Source organism: Octodon degus, unplaced genomic scaffold, assembly GCF_000260255.1.
Source record: "Octodon degus isolate 3935 unplaced genomic scaffold, OctDeg1.0 scaffold00135, whole genome shotgun sequence".
NCBI classification, from domain to species: domain Eukaryota; kingdom Metazoa; phylum Chordata; class Mammalia; order Rodentia; family Octodontidae; genus Octodon; species Octodon degus.
In genome coordinates this window covers 5598012-5617791 of record NW_004524711.1, presented here as the reverse complement: position 1 = coordinate 5617791, position 19780 = coordinate 5598012, and the positions used below count along the sequence as shown (strand labels likewise).

Below are 19780 nucleotides of genomic sequence, written 5' to 3'. Positions count from 1 at the left end.
TTGTTGAAGCAGCCACTTAAAGAACTGAGCTAAGGGGCAGGCCCCCTACATTTTTTAAAAAGGGCTGGGAATATATCTTAGGGCAAGCCCTAATTTAATCCCCAGTGTTGTGTATGTGTTTACACACACACACACACACACACACAGATAATGGACTGAACACACCTCAATTATTCTCTGTCCTGAGATCTCACTAAGTGGTTGCAAAAGAATAAAACCTATAACAGAGAGGAAAGTGGAGAAGCCAACCACAGAGGAGAAATTTTGGTTAGTTCCCAAATACTGTGGATACTGTATGAAGACCATGTGAAAACTTCAAGACCCAGAGACCCCAGGACATGCCTGGAGAAGGAAGATGAGTGATGAAGTAACCACACCCCCTGCCTTCTGCATGCCTTTCCACCTGCAGAAGATCCAGCGACAAGGGCTTAACTCCCAGGCAAATTATCAAAAGCTCCTCTCTAAAGAAACGTGCATGTCCCAAGTAGAAGAGCAGGTTGTGTCCAGGAGTGGGTGGGGGTCTGCTATGCCAGGTAGCTCCCTGCCAAGTGACCCATAAAGGAAAACCACTTGGTAATATCCCTGGTCATTACTTGCAGCTCCAACCACCTTCTGTGGCCTGTTTCTTAAACATGAAATAGCAACCAAAATCCCTAGACATTTGAAAGCCTAGACCAGAAAGGGTACCAAAAACACAACAAGAACAAGGAACATGTGTCTCCCCTGGGACAGGAAGCTGGAAGGGTGACTGTCAAAGATGAGAAGAGTTCTTGGAAATTAAAAAATACGTTGCTGAATTTTTAAGAAGTTCACTATGTATTGGAAGAGGAAGATGAGGAGGCTCTCAGAAAATAGAACAGGAAACAGAGATGGAAGTTATGAGAGAAAAAGAAACATAATCAGTGTAAGGGACCAATATCCCCCCAAATGACAGAAGGTTCCCCCAAAAGGACAAAATAAAATAATGGAGATGATCAAATACGACAAATATAAAAATACAGAAGATTTTCTGGTCCTGGTGGACACAGATTTCAGGCAGGTTCTTATGCTTAGTCTCTTATGAGCTATCTCTCCAGCCAGGACACAGATTTCAGATTTCAATATTACACTAAGTGATTGGCACAATAAATGACAAAACAAAATGAGCAATTACCTACCTGGATATAACACTAGGATTTCAGTCACACTGTCTAGGGGGTGGGGAGATAGTTCAGTAGCATAAGCACTTGCTGGGCAAGTGCAAGATCATGAGTTTGATCCCTAGTACCCCCTAAAACAAAAACTGTCTAAAGGAAAACACAGAGCACCTATAAAAAAAAAAAAAATAGAACCCAACACTTGTCAAAGATCTCTGCTGTAGCAATACTTTTCCAGTTCTGAGAAAAGCTGTCTTTTGCCCTAGAATCTCATGTGCAGCCAACACACGAATTGGAAGTGGGAAAAGTAATGGAGAAGGGTATCCAGCAGACAGACAGGTCTCAGAAACCTGACCTCCCACACAGCCTTTCTTAGGAAGCTATTTGAGGATGTGCCCCAGAAAAATAAAGAAGTATGCCACGAAAGAAGAAGATATGGAATTCAGGCAACAATAGTTCTACCTAGGAGGAAGAAAAGGGAATTCCCAAGATGACAAGTGGCAGTGGGCCCAGGGAGCAGTCCATCCAGATCATAGAGAGGAATCTAGAGCTCAGGAAGAAGAAAATCTCTGGAGATAAGGAGTATCAAGAACTACTTGACACCATGAAGAATTCAGAGACAAATAATACGTTGAAGACAAGTAATATACACTAAAGGAAGTTCAATTAGAAACTCTCAGAAAAACAAGTGTTTCAAGAACCAAGCTACTATAGAACACAACTCAGCCCTTCGGGAAGACATATATATTATATCTATTTGGATTTTTTTTTTTCCTTTTTTGTTTGCTTGTTTGTTTGTGTGGGTGGGTGGTGCCAGGATTCAATCCCAGGGCCTCTTGCATGCTAGGCAAACACTCTACCACTAAAGTACACACTCAACCCCTTGTTTTTTCTAATGCAAGGATCAACCTAAAGATAAAGCATAAAGGTAATTATAAATCTAAAAACAGACTATGAATGTTACCACCTGAGCATTCTGGAAGTGTATGGAGCAGGACTTCAATACTCTGTGAAAAGGGAAATGTCTTATATTTTTTGCTGTACTTGTCTGTACAGACTGAGCGCTTCAAACCCTAAGCAGGTCCAGCTGAGGAACAAAAGTCTTCATTGTATTTAATTTTAATTGACTTATATTAGCATAGCTGCATGGGGCAGATAACTGCTGCATCGGATGCTTCGGGAATCCACGGCAAGTTAGGAAGAGGAGGAGAGAAGAGAGCTGAGGGGAGGGATGCTGGTCACAGAACGGGTCAGAAGACCTTGCCTGTAGTCGGTAGAATGAAAAGAAATGCATGGGCATGTTCTGGTTCTGTGAAGTTACAATGGTAACCAACAGAGGGACCAAAAAGAGTGCTAGCCCTGCACTGAGAGAAAAGAAAAGTTGATGGAGGTTTTTCTTTAAAAAAAAAAAGCTGAATGAATCCTCTGTACTGAAGGAAGGAGCGCTATAGAAAATGTTCTCTGCTGAGGCAGGGTTATGAGCGTATCAGTTAAGTGTGAAACTAATATTAAGGAAAAAAGCTAAAACAGTAAGAAATGCAGCTCATGCTGGCCTTGAGCTCACTTACTACCCCAGACTGGCCTCGAACTCTCAGCCGTCCTCCTCCCTCAGCCTCCTGAATGCTGGGGTCACGACGCCACAAGAGGCAGCCCTATCTGAGTTTGAAATTTGTGTGTGTGTGTGTGTGTGTGTGTGTGTGTGTGTTATTTTGACAAAAATTTGAAACATGCTACATTCCTATATACCTTTTTTAAATGTGATGATAATTTTGCAAGCGCACAAACAAAGACAAAGCAGTCTCAGTGCCAAATAAAAGATGACGGCCTCTGGGGCAAGGAGCCCAGGCCTCGAAGCCCAGGGAGCCGCTGTGGAGGGCAGACAGGCCCTTAGCAATAGTTGGGAGGGCTGCAGAGCTGGGCGTCATCACACTCCTTCCCAAAGGCTAACAGTGATCTCTGCTGTGTGTGTCTCTCTTCGCTTTCGTCTCTTTCCATCATCTCCCTCATCTTTCTCTGTTTCTCTCCCTGCCTGTATCTCTGCTCTTCCATCTCTGCATCTCATTCTCTTTGCTCCATCTGCATTTGTGCTTCTATCTGCTTCTCTGTGCTTCTGGTTTTTTTTTTTCTTTCTCTCTCTCTGTCTCTCTGTTTCTCTCACTCTCTCTCCTCCCCCATCTCCCCTCTCCTGCTCTGTCCCTTCTCCATTTCTGTGTCTGTCTTGCTGTTCCTCTGTCCTGGTGTTCTCTCACTTTGTCTCTGTGTGTCCTTCCATGTGCCACCCTTTGTCACTCTCTCCATCTCTTCCTCTTTTGTCACCTCCACACTTCTCTTCCCACTCTCCCCTCAACCTCCTGGCCTCTGTGTGTGTCCACTTCAACCATGCCCTAGAGAGAAGGACCGCCAGTGGCAGAGGCTCCAGCAGTTCGCGGGCATGGCCCCTGGCTGCTGCGTGGGCTGTAGCAAGGTCTTCGGCCGACTCTCCCGGAGGTACCCATGCAGGTAATGGGAAGGTCCACCCACAGCTGCCTGCCTGCCCCCCAAAAAGAAGAAACTGGAAAATGGGCATTTATAAAAGGCCACTTAAGTCCAGCCAGCCTGACTTGATGTCTGGCTGTCGTCACTAAGGATAGTGATGAACCAGACAGTGGGAAGAGGCAGAGACAGCTGGGGTCTGGGAGCTGGAGTTGTGTGACCTTTCACTAACCTTCTTGATTAGGGAAACACAGACAGGGGGCCAGGGAGATAGGTCAGTAGAATAAGCACTTGCCTGGCAAGTACAAGGCCCTGAGTTCAATCCCTGGTACTGCAAAAGAAAGAAAGAGAGAAAGAAAGAAAGAAAGAAAGAAAGAAAGAAAGAAAGAAAGAAAGAAAGAAAGAAAGAAAGAAAGAAAGAAAGCCAGCTGCTGTCCTCACCTTCCACTGCCATCATGGTGACAGGAAGAAAAGGGCCATCAGAAGAACCCACCACTTGGAGACAGAGATTCTTAGAGTTCAAGGGTATCAGGAAAGGGGACAGACCAAGGTCCATACTGCTAGAAGATTAGATATGACAGACAAACTCGTGACTCGTGACTCCTAGCCTTATCTAGGCATTCCCCAGTGAGCCGCAGAAACCACCAGGCTTCCCTGCCTCTGCCCTCTAGGCGCTGTGGAGGCCTGGTTTGCCATGCTTGCTCTGCAGATTACAAGAAGAGAGAGCACTGCTGTCCATGCTGTGCCCAAGGAGGAGAAGCCCAGGTCACCTGATGAAGACTGGCCAGGCTCTCCTACCAGCGGAAGAGCTAGGTGGGATTTCATTGGGCTCCCAGCCACGCTCTCTCATTTGGGGTAAAGGGGCTCCAGCCTCTCTGTGGAGTCCCGCGAGGCCCTCCAACTCCGACTGAGCATTCCCCCAGGCTCTGCCACTTCTCGCCCTCCCTTCTCACCCAGCTGAGGTGCCCTTGCCACACCTTCCCAGCTGTGCAGCCTGCACCTGTTGCAGCCCTTTAGCAGCTTCCTATAGAATCTGCTTCCCAGATCTGCATTCGACTCATTTGGTTTTACTTTGCTTTTAATAGACTTATTGAGATGTTATTGACATACAATAAACATTACATAAATTTGATGAGCTTTGACTTTCATACTGTGAAGGCTTCAACTATATTCATGCCCACGCTTCAGCCTCTCTCTGATCTCCCGCCATGCCCAGGCCACCACTGACCTTGCTTCCTGTCACCATAGACAAATGTGTACTTCCTAGAATTGTATAGAAATTGTATACAGTATAAACCCTTTACTGTCTGTCTTCTCTCACTCAGCATAATTATTTTGAGATTCATCTGGTTATTGCATTTATCAGAAGTTCTTTTCCATTGTTGAGTGGTACCCCACTGTATGGATATGCTGCATGTTGTTCATACATCCACCTGTCACATTTGTGTGGCTTCTAATTTAGGACTATTACAGATAGGGTTCCTCTAAGCATCTGTACACAAGTCTTTGTGTAGACATATCCTCACATTTTTCTGTGGCAAATACTTCCATATAGGTAGATCACATGGTAGGAGGATGTTTAACATTTTTAAAAACTGCTGAACTACAACCTCTCAGTATCTGTATGGGATGTGTTTCAGGACTCCCTATAGACACCCATGTCTGAGGATGCTCAAGTCCCTTGTATAAAATAGCATAGTATTTGCATGCAATCTACGAGCCATCCTCTCTTATGCTTTAAATCATCTCTCTATTAATTGTAACAAGTAATACAGTGAAGATGCAATGTCAATAGTTACTGTGTTGTTTAAGGAATAATAACAGTGGGGAAAATCTGTACATGTTTTTAAAAAATATTTTTCACACTCTTTAGCTGAATTTCTAAATACAGAAGCCAGGGCTGGAGAAGGGCCAGTTATATTTTCCAAAGGCATTGTGTTGCTGTACCCTCACCCTCCCTAGCTATAGGTGAAGGTCACGGTTGCTCTCCAGGGTGTCTGAGGAGGCCTGGGGCACTCTGCCCTTCTCATCTAATCATTGTGTGCCTTGGTGGCCCCAAGCTGTGAGTGCCTGGAAGCAAGGGCCAAGAGCAGGTGACCCTGTGCCATGCCCAACCAGACTTCAATGAAGATGGAGGACAAGCTGGCCACAATGGAAGATCACTTCCCCTGCTCCAGCCAGGAAGGCTTACGCAAATGGCTTATTGCCCACTGGGCACCTACTTGTGGCACTTCTGAGAAACCTGTTTCAGAAGAAGAGTGGGCCCCTCTCCATGACGTGTCATATAGCTGCCCTGTCCTGGCCCTCAAGCACACTGTGTGTCCCAACAGGCATTTGCCCTGTCGGCTCTACCTTATACGTTGTGCCAGAGTCTCGGCAGTAGTTTGGCAATCCTGTGGCTCTGACCAGAGCCCATGGACGGCCTCTTGGGGTCAGGGCTGTGCAGAATTGCATCCACTGCCTTTGCATGGAGCAAGAGTTTTGTAACCACAGTTTCTGCCCCAGAGAGCTGGTGACAACTTCTCCTTAGTAAACACAGTAAGGAGTTGGAGGGTTCCTCGGCAATAGAGGTAATAGAGTTACCCCAAAAGAGCAGCAGGACTTCCTGGAGATCAGACTGTCACACACACTTCTCTAGGGCCAGGATTTTTATCATAGCAGAAAGCAAGTCAGAAAGGCAGGAATCCCAGAAGGGGGCTCAGATCTTTCTAACAAGTGAGTGGGGCTGGGCATGGCTAGCAGAGCCTATTTTCAAAGAGGAAGAAGCTGCTAGAAAAGAACTTATCCAAAAGGGTTGGAATGCCAGGAGCAAAGAAGCTGAGCCCCCTTCTCCTTCTCCTCTTCCTCCTTCAGTTTGGAGAAAGGAAGGACAACACCGTCAGGCTCAGCTCTGCTCCCACAAAGGCCCTGTCCGTCCCAGTGGAGACCAAAATAGCTCTACAAACACCAGAAAATTGTGTGAGACTTTGAGGACCCTCGAGCAGAGAGTTCCACAGTGGTCACCGCAGATGACTCCAGACTCTAGCACTGCAAGGACAGCAGTCCCGTGGCATATGTCCAGCCACAGCAGCGCCCCAAATACCCAGGGAGCTCCTACCGAGGCAGAGGTCCCGTACAAGCACGGGGGGGGGGGGGCTCAGCTGCTGCCATTGGAGTTGTTACTAATGTCACTTCATCTGCTCTCATAGGCTGGGGACACCCTGGGAAGTTTGGACAACAAATAACACAGGTCTTAGCATGTCACGGTGGTACTTGTTTATAATTCCAGTTACTCAGGAGGCTGAGGCAAGAAGATCACAAGTGCAAGGCCAGCTTGGACAACATAGCAATACTCTGTCTTAAATAAAATAAAATAAGATAAAGGGGCTGGGGAAATAGTTCAGGGGTCTACATGCCTGCCTGGCAAGTGCAAAGACCTGGGTTCAATTCCAGGTACCGCATGCTGTACTGGCCTCAGAGCCCCGGGGGGTAGTGGAGCACGCCTGTAATCACCAGCGCTGGAGAGGCTGAGACAGGAGGATCACTATGAGTCTGAGCTTCATAGTGAGACCCTGTACCAAATACATAAATAAATAAATAAAATTTTAAGAGAAAAGAAATAAAATAAAACAAAATTTAATTTCATTTAAAAAGTTAGGGTGTCACTAAGTGGTAGAGCACATGTCTAGTACATGCAAGGGTCTGGGCTCAATCTCTAGTGCAGAAAAAAAAGGAAGGAAGAAGAATGGAAAAAAGAAAGCTTAGCTACTTTTTCTTCTTGCTGAGACAAAATACCCAACACCTAAAGTCAAAGGAGGAAAGATTTATCTCAGCTCACAGTTCATGGAGGTCTCAACACATAGCTGGCTGGCCCCAAGGCAGCATGGCGTGGCAGGAGGGAAATCGCGGAGGGTGGCAAAGCAGGAGGCAGAAACTGAAACAGTACAGCCGCAAGACCGCAGCAGCCCTCCTTACTTGTCTGAATCAAATGCCCGTGGGATTCCCTTGTGCATCAGTTTCTCCAGACTTTGCTACATTATTCAGTGCTCAACAGAAATGTATGAACCACTGGGGATACGCTTAACGCTGGTTTGGGGCCCAGGGCTTTCAAGAAGTGGGGGAAGAAACAGCCAAGCAGATGGATAATTACAAAGCCTAGGCTGGATGTGGACTGAAAAGGGAGGTTGGCAGAGCACACGACAGGGAACAACATTTCCAGGAACGTGGGCCATGACACCAAGGCCCCATGGGGAAGCTGAACACCCTGTGGGTCTACAGATGACTCACAGCAGCTGAATGAAGGCTGCAGCTGGCAGAGACCAGATGGAGAAGTCACAGGAGCCAGCAGCAAGGGCACCATGCTCAGGTCATGACCTCAACTTTATTTGAGGGCGGCAGAGGCCCTTACAGGGTTTTAGGAAGAAAAGAAGGAAGCTTGTCTGGCAGCAAAGGAGAGGGTAGATATGGGAGGGAAAGGCTTAGGGCAGAGGGGTCTAGAGGAGGAAGGAGAGGAGGAAGAGTGAGGGAGGGAAGAGGGGAGCCAGCGGAAACAGCAGCAGCAGGCAGCAACGCCACACATTGTTCTCATGCTCTATAAAAGCAGAGTCATTTCTTTCAATCCCTGTGACAGCCCTCTGTGCTGGGTGCTCCCATTGTGTGCCCATTCAACAGATAGTGAAACTGAGAAACAGCAAGATTAAATCACTTGTCCACAACCAGTAAGGCTCGCAACTAATCCGTGAGTCAGCCAGCTGGGATCCAGAACCCACAATCATCACATGATTGTTGTAATTTAGATAATAGAGGATAGAACGTTGCCCCACACAGTCAGTGAAGGTGACAGAAGCTGTCAAGTCCAGAGTGAGGTTAAGGAGAGGAAGAGCAAGGGGGGTGTGAAGTGAGAGACCTTTGGGGGCCTTCACTGCTTGGGCAGAGCAGTGAAGGAGAAGACACATGAGAGGGAAGTCCGAATACCAGGAAAGACAATGCGACCTATTTTCTGTGTCCTGAGTTTGCAGCATCTGCAGGGCCTTGGGGAGTTTGCAGGAGGTCATTTCACCAGGGAGTTCGGAACTTGAGAGCAGTAGGTATGAGAGGTACTGCCTGCACAGGTTGCAGGCTGAGGGCGTGAGTGCAAGCAGAGTCACCCGGGGAGGGAGGACCCAGGGAGAAACCAAGGAGCTTTCATATTTCAGAAATGAACTGAGAAGAAACAAATGAGGCCGAGAGAAGTCAAAGGGAAATAAGAAGAGAATGGGTCAGCGGGTGCCACCGTATGGAGATCAAGGAAGAGAAAATGAAAGCAGTCACTTTGCCAGCATAAATAAAGTTTAAAGCAATGGTGGTGAGCATACAGCACTTGTGCCAGAGTGGGCTGCTGTGTTACTAAAACCTCTGGCAGGCTCGCCATCACTGTTGTAAAGCACACAGCAGGAGCTGAGGGTGCAGCTCAGGGGTAGAGCGCTTGCCCAGCATGTGCAAGACTCTGGTTCTACCCTCAGCAGCAACAATAACCCAGGGTGCAGCGGGATGAGAGAAAAGACTTTAATGTGACCAACAAACATTCATAATACACTATTCCCACAGTACATAAAAAGTACCTGCACTCAGGGGGCAGAGGTAAGATCCCCAGGCCTGCCCTTCTGCCCCACCCCTGGGGCAGGCTGAGACGCCAATTGAGACTGGGCGTGGTGGTGCGCGCCTGTAATCCCAGCTCTTGGGAGGCCATAAACAGGTGGATCACTGCGAGTCTGATCTAGTAGTGAGACCCTGAACATCCTGTAGACCCTTCCCTAAAAATACAAAAAAAAAAAAAAAAAAGCCTGCAAATTGATGACATAATGACAATCTCACACAAAAGGAAAGCAGGTAAGAATAAATAATTAACAAAAGAAAAGTACAAAGATCTATAGGGAAACACACTCAAGCTCATCGGCAGCTCAGGAACATACAAAGTAAACGATGAGATGTCATTTCCAGTTATCTGATGGAACAGTGGCCATAGTGCTCTACAGGGTATAGGGGAGTAAACTGGCATGGTAGTTTTTTGCAAGACAATTCAGTAGTATTTATCAAAGTTACACGCACAATGAATATTACTCAGCAAAACTATACTTAAGGTGCAAAATACTCATACAAGTTCCCAAAGACTTACATCCAAGGATGCTTGTACTAAGAACCTAAACATTTATCTATAAGGTAATTATCAAATGAATAAGAATATTTCCAAACAAGGGATTATCATGTAGTCATTCAAATGAGTGACAGGGCTATGCATACTGAGGTAGAATAGACCCATGACACATTGCTGACGTTCAGACAATGTAGACAACCTTCTTCATTAAGGAAAGAAGGGAGAAGGACATGCATTTGTATTTGCGTGAGGCAAGATGGACACAAAAACTATGTGTGGTAGTCAGCTTGGGGAAAGAGATGAATGAACAGAGAAAGAAAAGGGAAGTGAGAATTTCAAGTTCTCCCCTCCATACCTTCACGTTGCATGCGTCGATCCCCATTAGTGTGCTTTATTTATTTTTTTTTTTTTTTTAGTATTAAAGCAGTTTTGTTGAAGAAAAACATTTGCTAAGTTTAGCAACCCAGTGATCATTGTTAACCGAGGCAAAAGCTATTTCTGTGGGGCAGTAGGAAGAAAGCCAGGGGCAGTGTTCTTCTGGGCAATGAGCAGGGGGTCAGGAAGTGGAGACAGAGCTGTCTTAGCCTGCTTTTTCGATAAGGTTGCCTGTGACAAGGGGATACAGCAGAATTGAAACTGAATGGATGCCAGAGCAAGGAGAACATGAGGAGACCCAGCAAGCTCAGCGCAGAAGGGAAAGCACCAGCTGAGGGAGAGAAGGGCCAGGAGGCAGGACCCCACGGATGAGGAGGCAGTGGGCCTCCCAGCCAGGGGCAGGAGCCCCCAGGAGACAGGAGAAGCAACCCATGCTGAACCTGCGAGAGAGGAAGAACCTGCGCGTGTAAGTTTTAGGCAAATCAGTCGGAGGGGGCCCGGGGGCCTGCATCTTCTTTGTTAAAAGGAGGGGCAGGCTCCCAGTGCTCAGAGAAGCAAGCCTGTAGCTCCAGACTGGCAGGCTCTGCAGACGCTGTCAGGCAAGAGGGCGTGGGCACCTCCGGAGCTCACCTCAGAAGCGTCTCATGGGACCTTAGCCCGCAGGCAGGTCGGAGCTCCCAGCTGCTATGGGAGACCCCACCCCTGCACAGCCCTCGCAACTCCCCCTCGGCAGCCCAAGTCAGAAGCCTTCCCAACAAGGTGGCCTCGCTTTCTTCCTGTTCAACAGCCGTGATTGTCACCAACCCTTGAGTCACAGCAAGGGTGTCAGAGCAGCAACAGCACCGTAGAACAATAGCAGGTAGTTAAGCCAACCTGGGAACACAACCCTGATGGAAGGGAATTGGCAACTTCAGCCTTCCCCGAGGCCCCTGGAAACTGGAGCAATATCTTGCAGAAGCTTGGAGCTAAAATCACTCTTTGCCTAGATTGTGCTGTCTGAAAGCTCTTTCTGCAGTAAAGAACATGTTCTGTGTCTTTACAAGCCAATATAGAAGCCACTAGCTACACGTGGCTGTGATAGAGGAGCTAAAGTTTTATTTAGTTTTTAAATCAATTTACATTTAACTAGCTACATGTGGCTAGGTAGGACAGTTTCCCCAACCTCTTCGCCATCCTAGCATTTGGATTTCTGGGACAGAGAAGCACCTAACAGAGCTCAGAAATCTGAGTCTGCTCCACTCCTTGTCACTGTGGACAAAGTGCATGATTTACCTAGGTGGAGCAGATAAAAACTATTTTTAAAATTGTTTAAGCCCCAGCTCTGTTGTGTCACTGTAGGTAAGTTGCTTAACCTCTTGAGTCTTCATTGCGTCATCTCAGAGTGCCTACCTCACAGGGTTGTCAGGAAGATTAAAAAATACAAATTCTGAACAACACTTTGTGAAGTAGAACCAAGTAGATACTCAAGAATGCAACAAATGTGACCGCTGCTCTCCAAGTCGAAGCAGCACATGAAGACACACATAGGAGACAGCCTTGAAGGTCGGCTCACTGCTCTCCCTTGATTGGAGATGTGGTGGGAGAGAGTTGTCATGTTACCTGTTAATAAACGTTCCCATCACTAGAGATCAGCTACAAACGTTAACACTGTGCTTCGGGTGTATCCTAAGTGACCTCCAGGCAATCCCTCATTTCATACTCCCACAACATAGTGAGTTGGATTCTGCTCATGGCCCCATTTCACAGAAGAGTAAACTGAGATTCAGAAAGGGAAAGTGGCTCGCCCAGTGTTGCTCAGCTAGTTCTGCTCTCATTTGCCTCTCTCTAGAGGTGATGAACCTCAGTCTGATTTTAGCAACAACTGACCAAACATCATTGCATTCTTCCCCAGGGAAAGATTGGTGACACATCCTGTGAAACGTCTGCTGAATAGTTGGAAGGGCCCTTTCCTTGGGGCAGCCCAGATGAGTGAGTCTGTTCCAGGACTGAGGGCTTTCTGGGCCCCAGGATTAAGGAAGTAAGGGGACTGCAGGGGCATTGTTCCTTGGGGTGGGCACTGGGAGGGAGCCAGAGCTTGTTCCTAGCTCTACCTGTGTTAATCCTTTTATCTCATCAGCAGCAAATGGGACAAAATACATTCTTAGTATCACTCAACACATTTTCAAAAATGTGTTTGCACTTGGGTGGGATTCTCACTTTTAGCAAATGTTGTATTCTTGGGGTTTTCCCCAAAATTAGCAGGTCTTGGCTCCAAAGGTGGGATAGGAGCTCCTACAGAGCTGAGATTTGCAGACAGTGTCAAACCTGTAAGCCATAAAAGAGCACCAGAATCCAAAGGTGGGCATGAGGTGAAAAGCAAGAGGGGCAAGAAGGGGACCCCGTGTTGGGAGCAAGGGCTCTCAAGGGGACAAGGCATGGAGCAAGAGACTGTGAGGTCCTGCAGATTCTGAAGCAGGAGACAAAACCACTAGGTCCAGGGAAGAAGATGCCCCACTCTGTAGGTGTGTAGGCTCCATCTCTGCTCAGTCACCACCCTCCCCACCACAGGAAAGCTGAATGGTAAGGTGAGTGGCAAGGTGCCACAGCTGGAGGCCGCTGGAGTTGGGGGTCAGTCCTGTTGTTGGCATCTTGGCAAGACAAGAGAGAGCCCTGTGGTCCTTCATTTGTCTGGGTCTCAGTTTCCTCCTCTGTGGAATCAAAAAGTGGGCTAGAAAAACCCACACATTTCTCTCCAACATAAGCTTTATGTATCCACAGACAACAGTTTATCCAAGAACTGCCTGGCAAGATTCCAAAGCACCCAGCCCCTCGGGAGCTCCTCCCTGAATTGAGCAACCCAATCTACCACTCACTTCCTCCAGAGAGTTCTTACCACTGTGCCCTTCCATGGGCCACAGCTGCCCTCCTGGAGGTGTTCTACAGGTGAAGAGCCCAGCATCCTGGTAAGACTTGGACCCTCCCACCACCCAGAATCTCTCTCTCCCTCTCTCTGTACTGCTGACCCCCAGCCTCATCTTGGGCATCTGCTCTCTCCCCTGATGGACTTCTCACTCCTCGGCTTCTGCACCCCTTGCTTTAGACCCTGTGACCCCTAGAGAAAAAACTTGTGTCCCCTTTCTACAACCTTTCTGACAACCACACGGAGCAACCTGTGGTCACCCCCAGTCTTGGACCTGCAGCCTTCTCAGACCCAGGCAGCCTTCCTTGCTTTGGTTAGGACGGGGTCAGAGGATGAGCACACGCTGTGGACTCCTCACTCCTCCACTACATGCAAGGACTTATGGGCTATGCTGAAGAAAGCAGGAATTCTGGGATTGCAGTAAAGTGTCTGGATTTGTTGTTGGTATTGAAAAGATTACCCGAAATGTTTGGGATCTTATAAATGTTGCATGCTATAGCATTTTCATAGCATTGCCTAATTAGAATCCACTCCACCCATGGAGTTGCTGAACTACTGTGAGTTGCCAAGGGGCTGGAATTTTCACTCAAGCCAGGAAGCTCCACTCAGTCACAGAGAACACAATCGGGCCATCAGCAGGTGCTCTCCTGCTCAGGGGTGTAGCAAACAGCGAAGGCTCTTTCTTTCATTGCGGAGAGTAGCAGAAGATGGCAAAGCCCAAAACTGCAAATGATAGGAGTGAACTGTGCCCAGATGGACTCAATTATGTCTCAAGAACTTGTTTATTTTTAAAAGAGAGGGCTGAAAGCAGAGCTACACGCTTGGTGCATGCAGGGCCAATCTTCAGTAAGAAAGAATGCATAGTTTATAAATGTGTTTAAGAGGTGAGAGGTAAGTTTGTGTAGAAGCAGTACTGAAGGCTAAAAATAACGTAAGTAAGGCCGTTTGCCCCAGATAGAGTCCTGGCTGTGTAACTGGGAAAGGTCCCTACCAGTGCTGCCTGAGGAAGCCAGCTGGGATGGAAGGATGGGGGCGCACAACTGACAACAAGCCAGCAAGCTAGGATGGGGGTGGGGCATCTCCAGGGCAAGGCACTCTTGATTTAAGGGGTTCAGGCACAAGGTACAGGAATTTGTGGGGAGGCACATCAGTGGGGGGTACCAGAGCCATCACAAGCTCTGGGTGGCCTGCATTTCTGGTGTGCAGGCTCCTGCTATCCCAGAGGTCCTCAGAAGCTCTGGATTCTGTAAGTCTAAAGAAAATTCCTGACTAGAAAGTCTTATGATCTATGACATTTTAGTTGCTTTTCCTGGGATTGAATAATCCTGGAGTTAATCGATAGAATATGAAAGACACCTTTCCTTAGAACATAGGAGAAAGTAACTGAAAAGCAGCTGTCTCCAGACAAGAGTGCACGTGCAACTTTTCACAGAAGGACAGTTTTAACCAAGTAGGTGACTTCAGTAAGGGGCGTCACCTACAGCAGCACTAGTGGGAGACAAACAGCACATTGCTTAGCTGTATCACCTCTCTAAAGCTAGTGATTTCTATGTTTTTGTTCTCGTTTTTATTAGCGCATGTTTGTGATACACAAGAACATATTTATCGTGGGCTGGTTGATGTACCTGTCAAATATTAGTCCATTTTACTTCCCCTTCCCTACCAGTCCTAGGTCCCCTTCCCAGCTACAAGAGCCCTGCCTCCCTGTAAAGATTAAAGATAAACTGAAAACAAGCAGAGCTAGAGTTTTTTCTTGGGTTTTCCCTGAGTGACAGCTGCTCTATGACAGCTTCTGGGATTGAGGTCTGGTGACTGAGCCTCTCTGTGCTATGGTCTTGTCACCTACAGACTGGGGCTGATCACAGCTCTCTGTAAGGACAGGAGGTGATTATGTACTAATGAGGTACAAAGTAGACCTCATGTGTGCAGTCCTCCTTCCTCTATTTTGCCCCTGAGCCTCCAACTCACTGCATCCAGAGAATAGTAAATTAAAACACAAATCAATAGCGGCAACTGGCATCCTCTCCCATCCCCAGGCTAGAGGCTGTGGTCCGGCCCTGGTTTGTCTTTTGAATTTCTGACCTTACATTCTGACTTTAGGGTCTCCCCCAGGAATCTCAAGCTGACCCTGGAGGCCTAGAAGCATGAGCTCACCAGATGCCTGTAGTCAGACCCCCTCGCCCTTCCAAGCCCAGGACTTACCTGAGGACACACTCTGCGCAGCCATCCCAGCCCTGCTGCTCGGGGCTGATGCCACAACTGGATGTCCGCTCTCTAAGCCCCCTGTCCCCAGGCCTTACACCCACTCTGAAAACTGAGTCTTTTCTTGGGCCATCTGTTCCATTATAAGCATCACCAATCATCTGCTTTTAGAGGTGACCCATCTTGGATCTCATGACTTCACTAGACAAAACCTTGGGTCTTGGAGAAAACTTGCTCATGCCTGTGAGACTGAGCCAATCACACTGGCCCAGCCAGCTACACTATCTGCCTGTCCCTCAGCCTCCCATCCTCCTGGCCAGCCGGGCCCCACCCTCCTCCTCACATCCTTCTGGGTTCACCACTGATCAAATCTTCACTCTCTGTGGTCACAGTGTGGTGAGAAGATAATTTATCTGGGCCCCATCACTCATGGGGAAAGTAAAACCTTCTCAGGAAAGTGAAGGTTGGATTTCATCACTCTTACAGGTTAAAGGGCATTATTTTTTTTGTTTCGCTTAGATCTACTCAGTTTTCCTTTTGCTACATAGAGTAGACAGCACCAGAGCCTACCAGCTACTGAAGAGAAAAACTTCCAAGGACTTCTGCTGCTGCTGCTGCTGCTGCTGCTGCTGCTGCTGCTGCTGCTGCTGCTGCTGCTGCTGTTGTTGTTGTTTTAATATTCTCACTTTCTCTGCAATGCTATGTGTCCTTTGGTTATTCTTTTTTAATTGAGATATAATTCACACACCATAAAACTTACATAAAGTGTGCAATTCAGTGATATTTTAGCAGACTATGTAACACCTGCCACTAATTCCAGAATGCATTCATCACCCCAGAGAGAAATCCTGTATTCATTAAAACACCCCTCTTTCCCTCTAGCCCCTGGCAAGCACTAATCTACTTTCTTTCTCTACTAATTTTCCTATTCTGGTCATTTCACATAATAATGCTTTCAAGATTTATTTATGTGGTGGTTTAGCTTTTCTTAGAGGTGAATGAATATATTTCATTGGATCATTGGGTGCATAGACCTCAAGTTATCTGCTCATCAGTTGATGAACATTTAGTTTGTTCTACTATTTTTTACTATTATGATAAGTACTGGAACAAACACTGGTGCATAAATTTTTTATGTGAACATACACTGTCAATTCTCTTGTGCATGCAGACCTAGGACAGGAATGGCTGGGTGACATGGATTAACTTTTTGAGCAAAGGCTAACCTGTCTTCCAGTGTCACACTATTTTGCATTCCCATCAGTAATGAGTATTCCAATTTCTCCACATCCTCATTACATTTTGAGAGGCTGAGGAGGGTAGATTGTGAGTTCAAACCTAACCTGGACACCTTAGTTACTTAATGAGACCCTGTCTCAAAATTTAAAAAAAATTAAAAAGCTGGGAATGTAGCTCAGTTTAAAGGTCCTGGGTTCAATCCTTATAAATAAGAAAAAAGAGGAAGGGAAAGAGGGTGGGAGGTGGGAGGAAGGAAGGAAGGAAGAAAGGAAGGAAGTTAGTTTCACCAATATTTTGGGTGATTGTGACATCACATAAAATGATGACAATTTCTCTTTAATATTGAAGAAAATAGCCTTTTCACAAAATATACTATTTTGTCTCATAATCTTACTGCTTCTATCCCTTCCAAATTAGAAGTAAAAATTAATTCCATGTAATAGGTACACAAATGCAAAGAATCCCGGTGGGTGATAATGAAGGATGATTTTACTGTGTAGTAACCCTCATGTTTCCTCTTTAGGCAAGATTTAAGTTTACCCAAAAATGGAAGACTTTTTCTTCGATTACAACTTTACTGGTGATTTTGGTCATTACAGCACTGATCTGTCCCACATTCCATCAGACTCTGCTCCATGCAATGAAGAGCCCCTCGGTATCAATAGTTATGTTGTAGTCATAATCTATGCCCTGGTGTCTGTGCTGAGTCTTCTGGGAAACTCCCTGGTGATGCTGGTGGTCTTGTACAACAGGAGCACCTCCTCTGTCACTGATGTCTACCTGCTGAACCTGGCCATCGCTGACCTGCTCTTTGCCCTGACTTTGCCCTTCTGGGCTGCCTCCAAGATACACAGCTGGACTTTTGGCATATTCATGTGCAAGACAATCTCATTCCTGAAGGAAGTCAACTTCTACAGCAGTATCCTGCTCCTGGCCTGTATCAGCGTAGACCGCTACCTGGCCATTGTCCACGCCACACGCACTCTAATCCAGAAGCGGCACCTGGTCAAGTTTGTGTGCCTGGCAGTGTGGGGACTGTCTCTGATTCTGTCCCTGCCCATGTTACTTTTCCGCAGTGTTGTCTATCTGCATGACTTCACCCCAGTCTGCTATGAAGACATGGGCAGCAACACAACCAAATTGCGCCTGGTGCTCCGGCCCCTGCCCCAGATCTGCGGCTTCATCCTGCCGCTGCTGATCATGCTGTTCTGCTATGGCTTCACACTGCGCACGCTGTTTAAGGCCCACATGGGACAGAAGCACCGGGCCATGAGGGTCATCTTCGCTGTTGTGCTTGTCTTCCTACTCTGCTGGCTTCCCTACAACCTGGTCCTGCTCTCAGACACCCTTATGAGGAACCAATGGATCGAGGAGACGTGTGAGCGCCGCAGTCACATCAACTCAGCTCTGGAGGCCACCGAGATCATGGGCTTCCTTCACAGCTGCCTCAACCCTCTCATCTATGCCTTCATTGGCCAAAAGTTTCGCCATGGGCTCCTCAAAATCATAGTCACTTATGGCCTGGTCAGCAAAGAGTACTTGCCCAAGGAGGCCCGGCCTTCCTTTGTTGGCTCTTCATCAGGGAACACATCCACCACCCTCTGAGATGGTTTGCCCAGGTTGCAGTGCCTCAGGGCCCCTCTTTCCTGTAGCATCTTATTCCAAGCCTCATGTCCACTGGCTGTTTATGATGTGCATGGTGATGCAGCCTCTCCGTTGTGGTTACAGGAAGAAGCAGAAGGCTCATCTTCACCAAACTTACTACACGGCACTCCACCCCTGTCGGTGGTCACTACACCAGTTCATAGAGCTGGGCCTCCTATTGCTAAGCCCAACACAGTCTATTTTCTAAGACGTGCAAATAAAAAACACAGTGAGATGTCATGTCATACCCACCAGAAAAAGCTATTATCAGAAAGAAGAAAATTAAAGAGAAAATAGCAATTGTTAGCAAGGATGTGGAAAAACTGGTGGGTTTCTCCCACAGAGCTGGAGGAAGTAGATAGATGGTAGAGCCGCCATGAGACATAACAAGGCAGTTTTCCTCAAAATGGCAAGCACAGAATGACCACCTGATGCCACCATTGCACTTCTAGAGGACTTGGGCAAATATTGTTGCACCACAGCATCACTTACAACAATAAAGGTGGAAATAATCTGAAAGTTCATTGATGAATAAATGGATAAATGAAATGTGATGTACACCCACAATGGAATATTATTTGGTCATAAGAAGAAAAGATTGGTACATTATGGATGAACCTTGAAGACATTTTCCTAAGTGAAATAAGCTGGCTGCAGAAGGACAACCCTGTGTGATCCCACTTACACAGAGTGCCTCAAGTAGTCAAATTCCCAGACACAAAAGAGAACAATGGTTATCTGAAGCTGGGGGAGGGGAGGATGGAGAGCCACTGCTTAACGCATGCAGAATTTCAGTTCAGAGTAATGGAAAAGTTCTGAAAGTAGACAGTGTGGGAGTTGTACAATAATGTGAGAGTGGTAGATGCCCCTAAATTGTACACTTAAAAGGTAAAAAGGGGACTGGGGCTATAGCTCAGTGGTAGAGAAGCATTTGTGAGGCCCCGGATTCTATCCCCAGCACCTCAAAAAAAAGAAAAGAAAAGAGAAGAAAGAAAAGTAAATGTTTATGTATATTTAACCTCAATTTTAAAAAGTCTGAGCTCCAAAAGACACCTTAGCCACCTACTTACAATTTCTTGTAAAGCAATATCATTAAACATCCTTTTTTCAATAAACCACTTTTAGTTGGGTATTTATTTCATTACTCCCACCAAAAACACGCCAAGAGGTCCTTAGAGGTGAGCTAGGGTGAGAAGAGGTCCTACTGTGAAGGTCTTTCAAGATATACGTTCTTTTGCTAGTTCCTGGGTCCACAGAGAGAGGCTGGGGTGAAGGCGGGGACCCGCCTTTGTGTTGCTCATGCTGTTCCCCCCAGGCCCCCACTGCTGAGCGAAGATCATGGGGAGAACTTGTGTGGAGGCCCAGCGGAGCTCCTCAGGACCATGGGTCAGCCAGTAGTCAGGAGCATCCCAGACAGGTTTAGGAGAGGCAGAAGGCCAGGCAGGTCACCCAGTCAGCCTGCTTGGAAACCCAGAGGGCAGGAAGCTCTCCTAACCTCAGAGAGCAGCACCCACTGTCCCTCACCCTGTGCTCTCTCCTTTCCAGCACACACATGTCCATCATCCAGAGTGTAACAAGACAGCAGTAGTGCAGAATGGGAAATGATGTATAATCTGTCACCCAGAGGAAACAAGGGACTTGAATCATTCCTTCAGTATGTATGAAGGGCCAGCTGTCCCAGCAGGCTGGGAACATAGCAGC

At 47.0% G+C, this 19780-nt stretch overlaps 1 protein-coding gene across 2 annotated transcripts; it reads left to right on the top strand.

Annotated features, from left to right (window-relative positions):
* The first annotated feature begins 12961 nt into the window (after nt 1–12961).
* LOC101582369 (C-X-C chemokine receptor type 2) lies at nt 12962–19054 on the top strand. 2 transcript variants are annotated; one of them, XM_004641345.2, is made up of 2 exons: nt 12962–13037; nt 16959–19054. In XM_004641345.2, exon 2 carries the CDS (start codon nt 16982–16984, stop codon nt 18038–18040), a length of 1059 nt encoding a protein of 352 aa, XP_004641402.1. In that variant the 5' UTR covers nt 12962–13037; nt 16959–16981; the 3' UTR covers nt 18041–19054. The 2 variants fall into 2 exon arrangements, with proteins under 2 accessions (XP_004641402.1, XP_023557162.1); XM_023701394.1 differs by having other exon boundaries at nt 12992–13037; nt 17035–19054.
* Nucleotides 19055–19780: the final 726 nt, after the last annotated feature.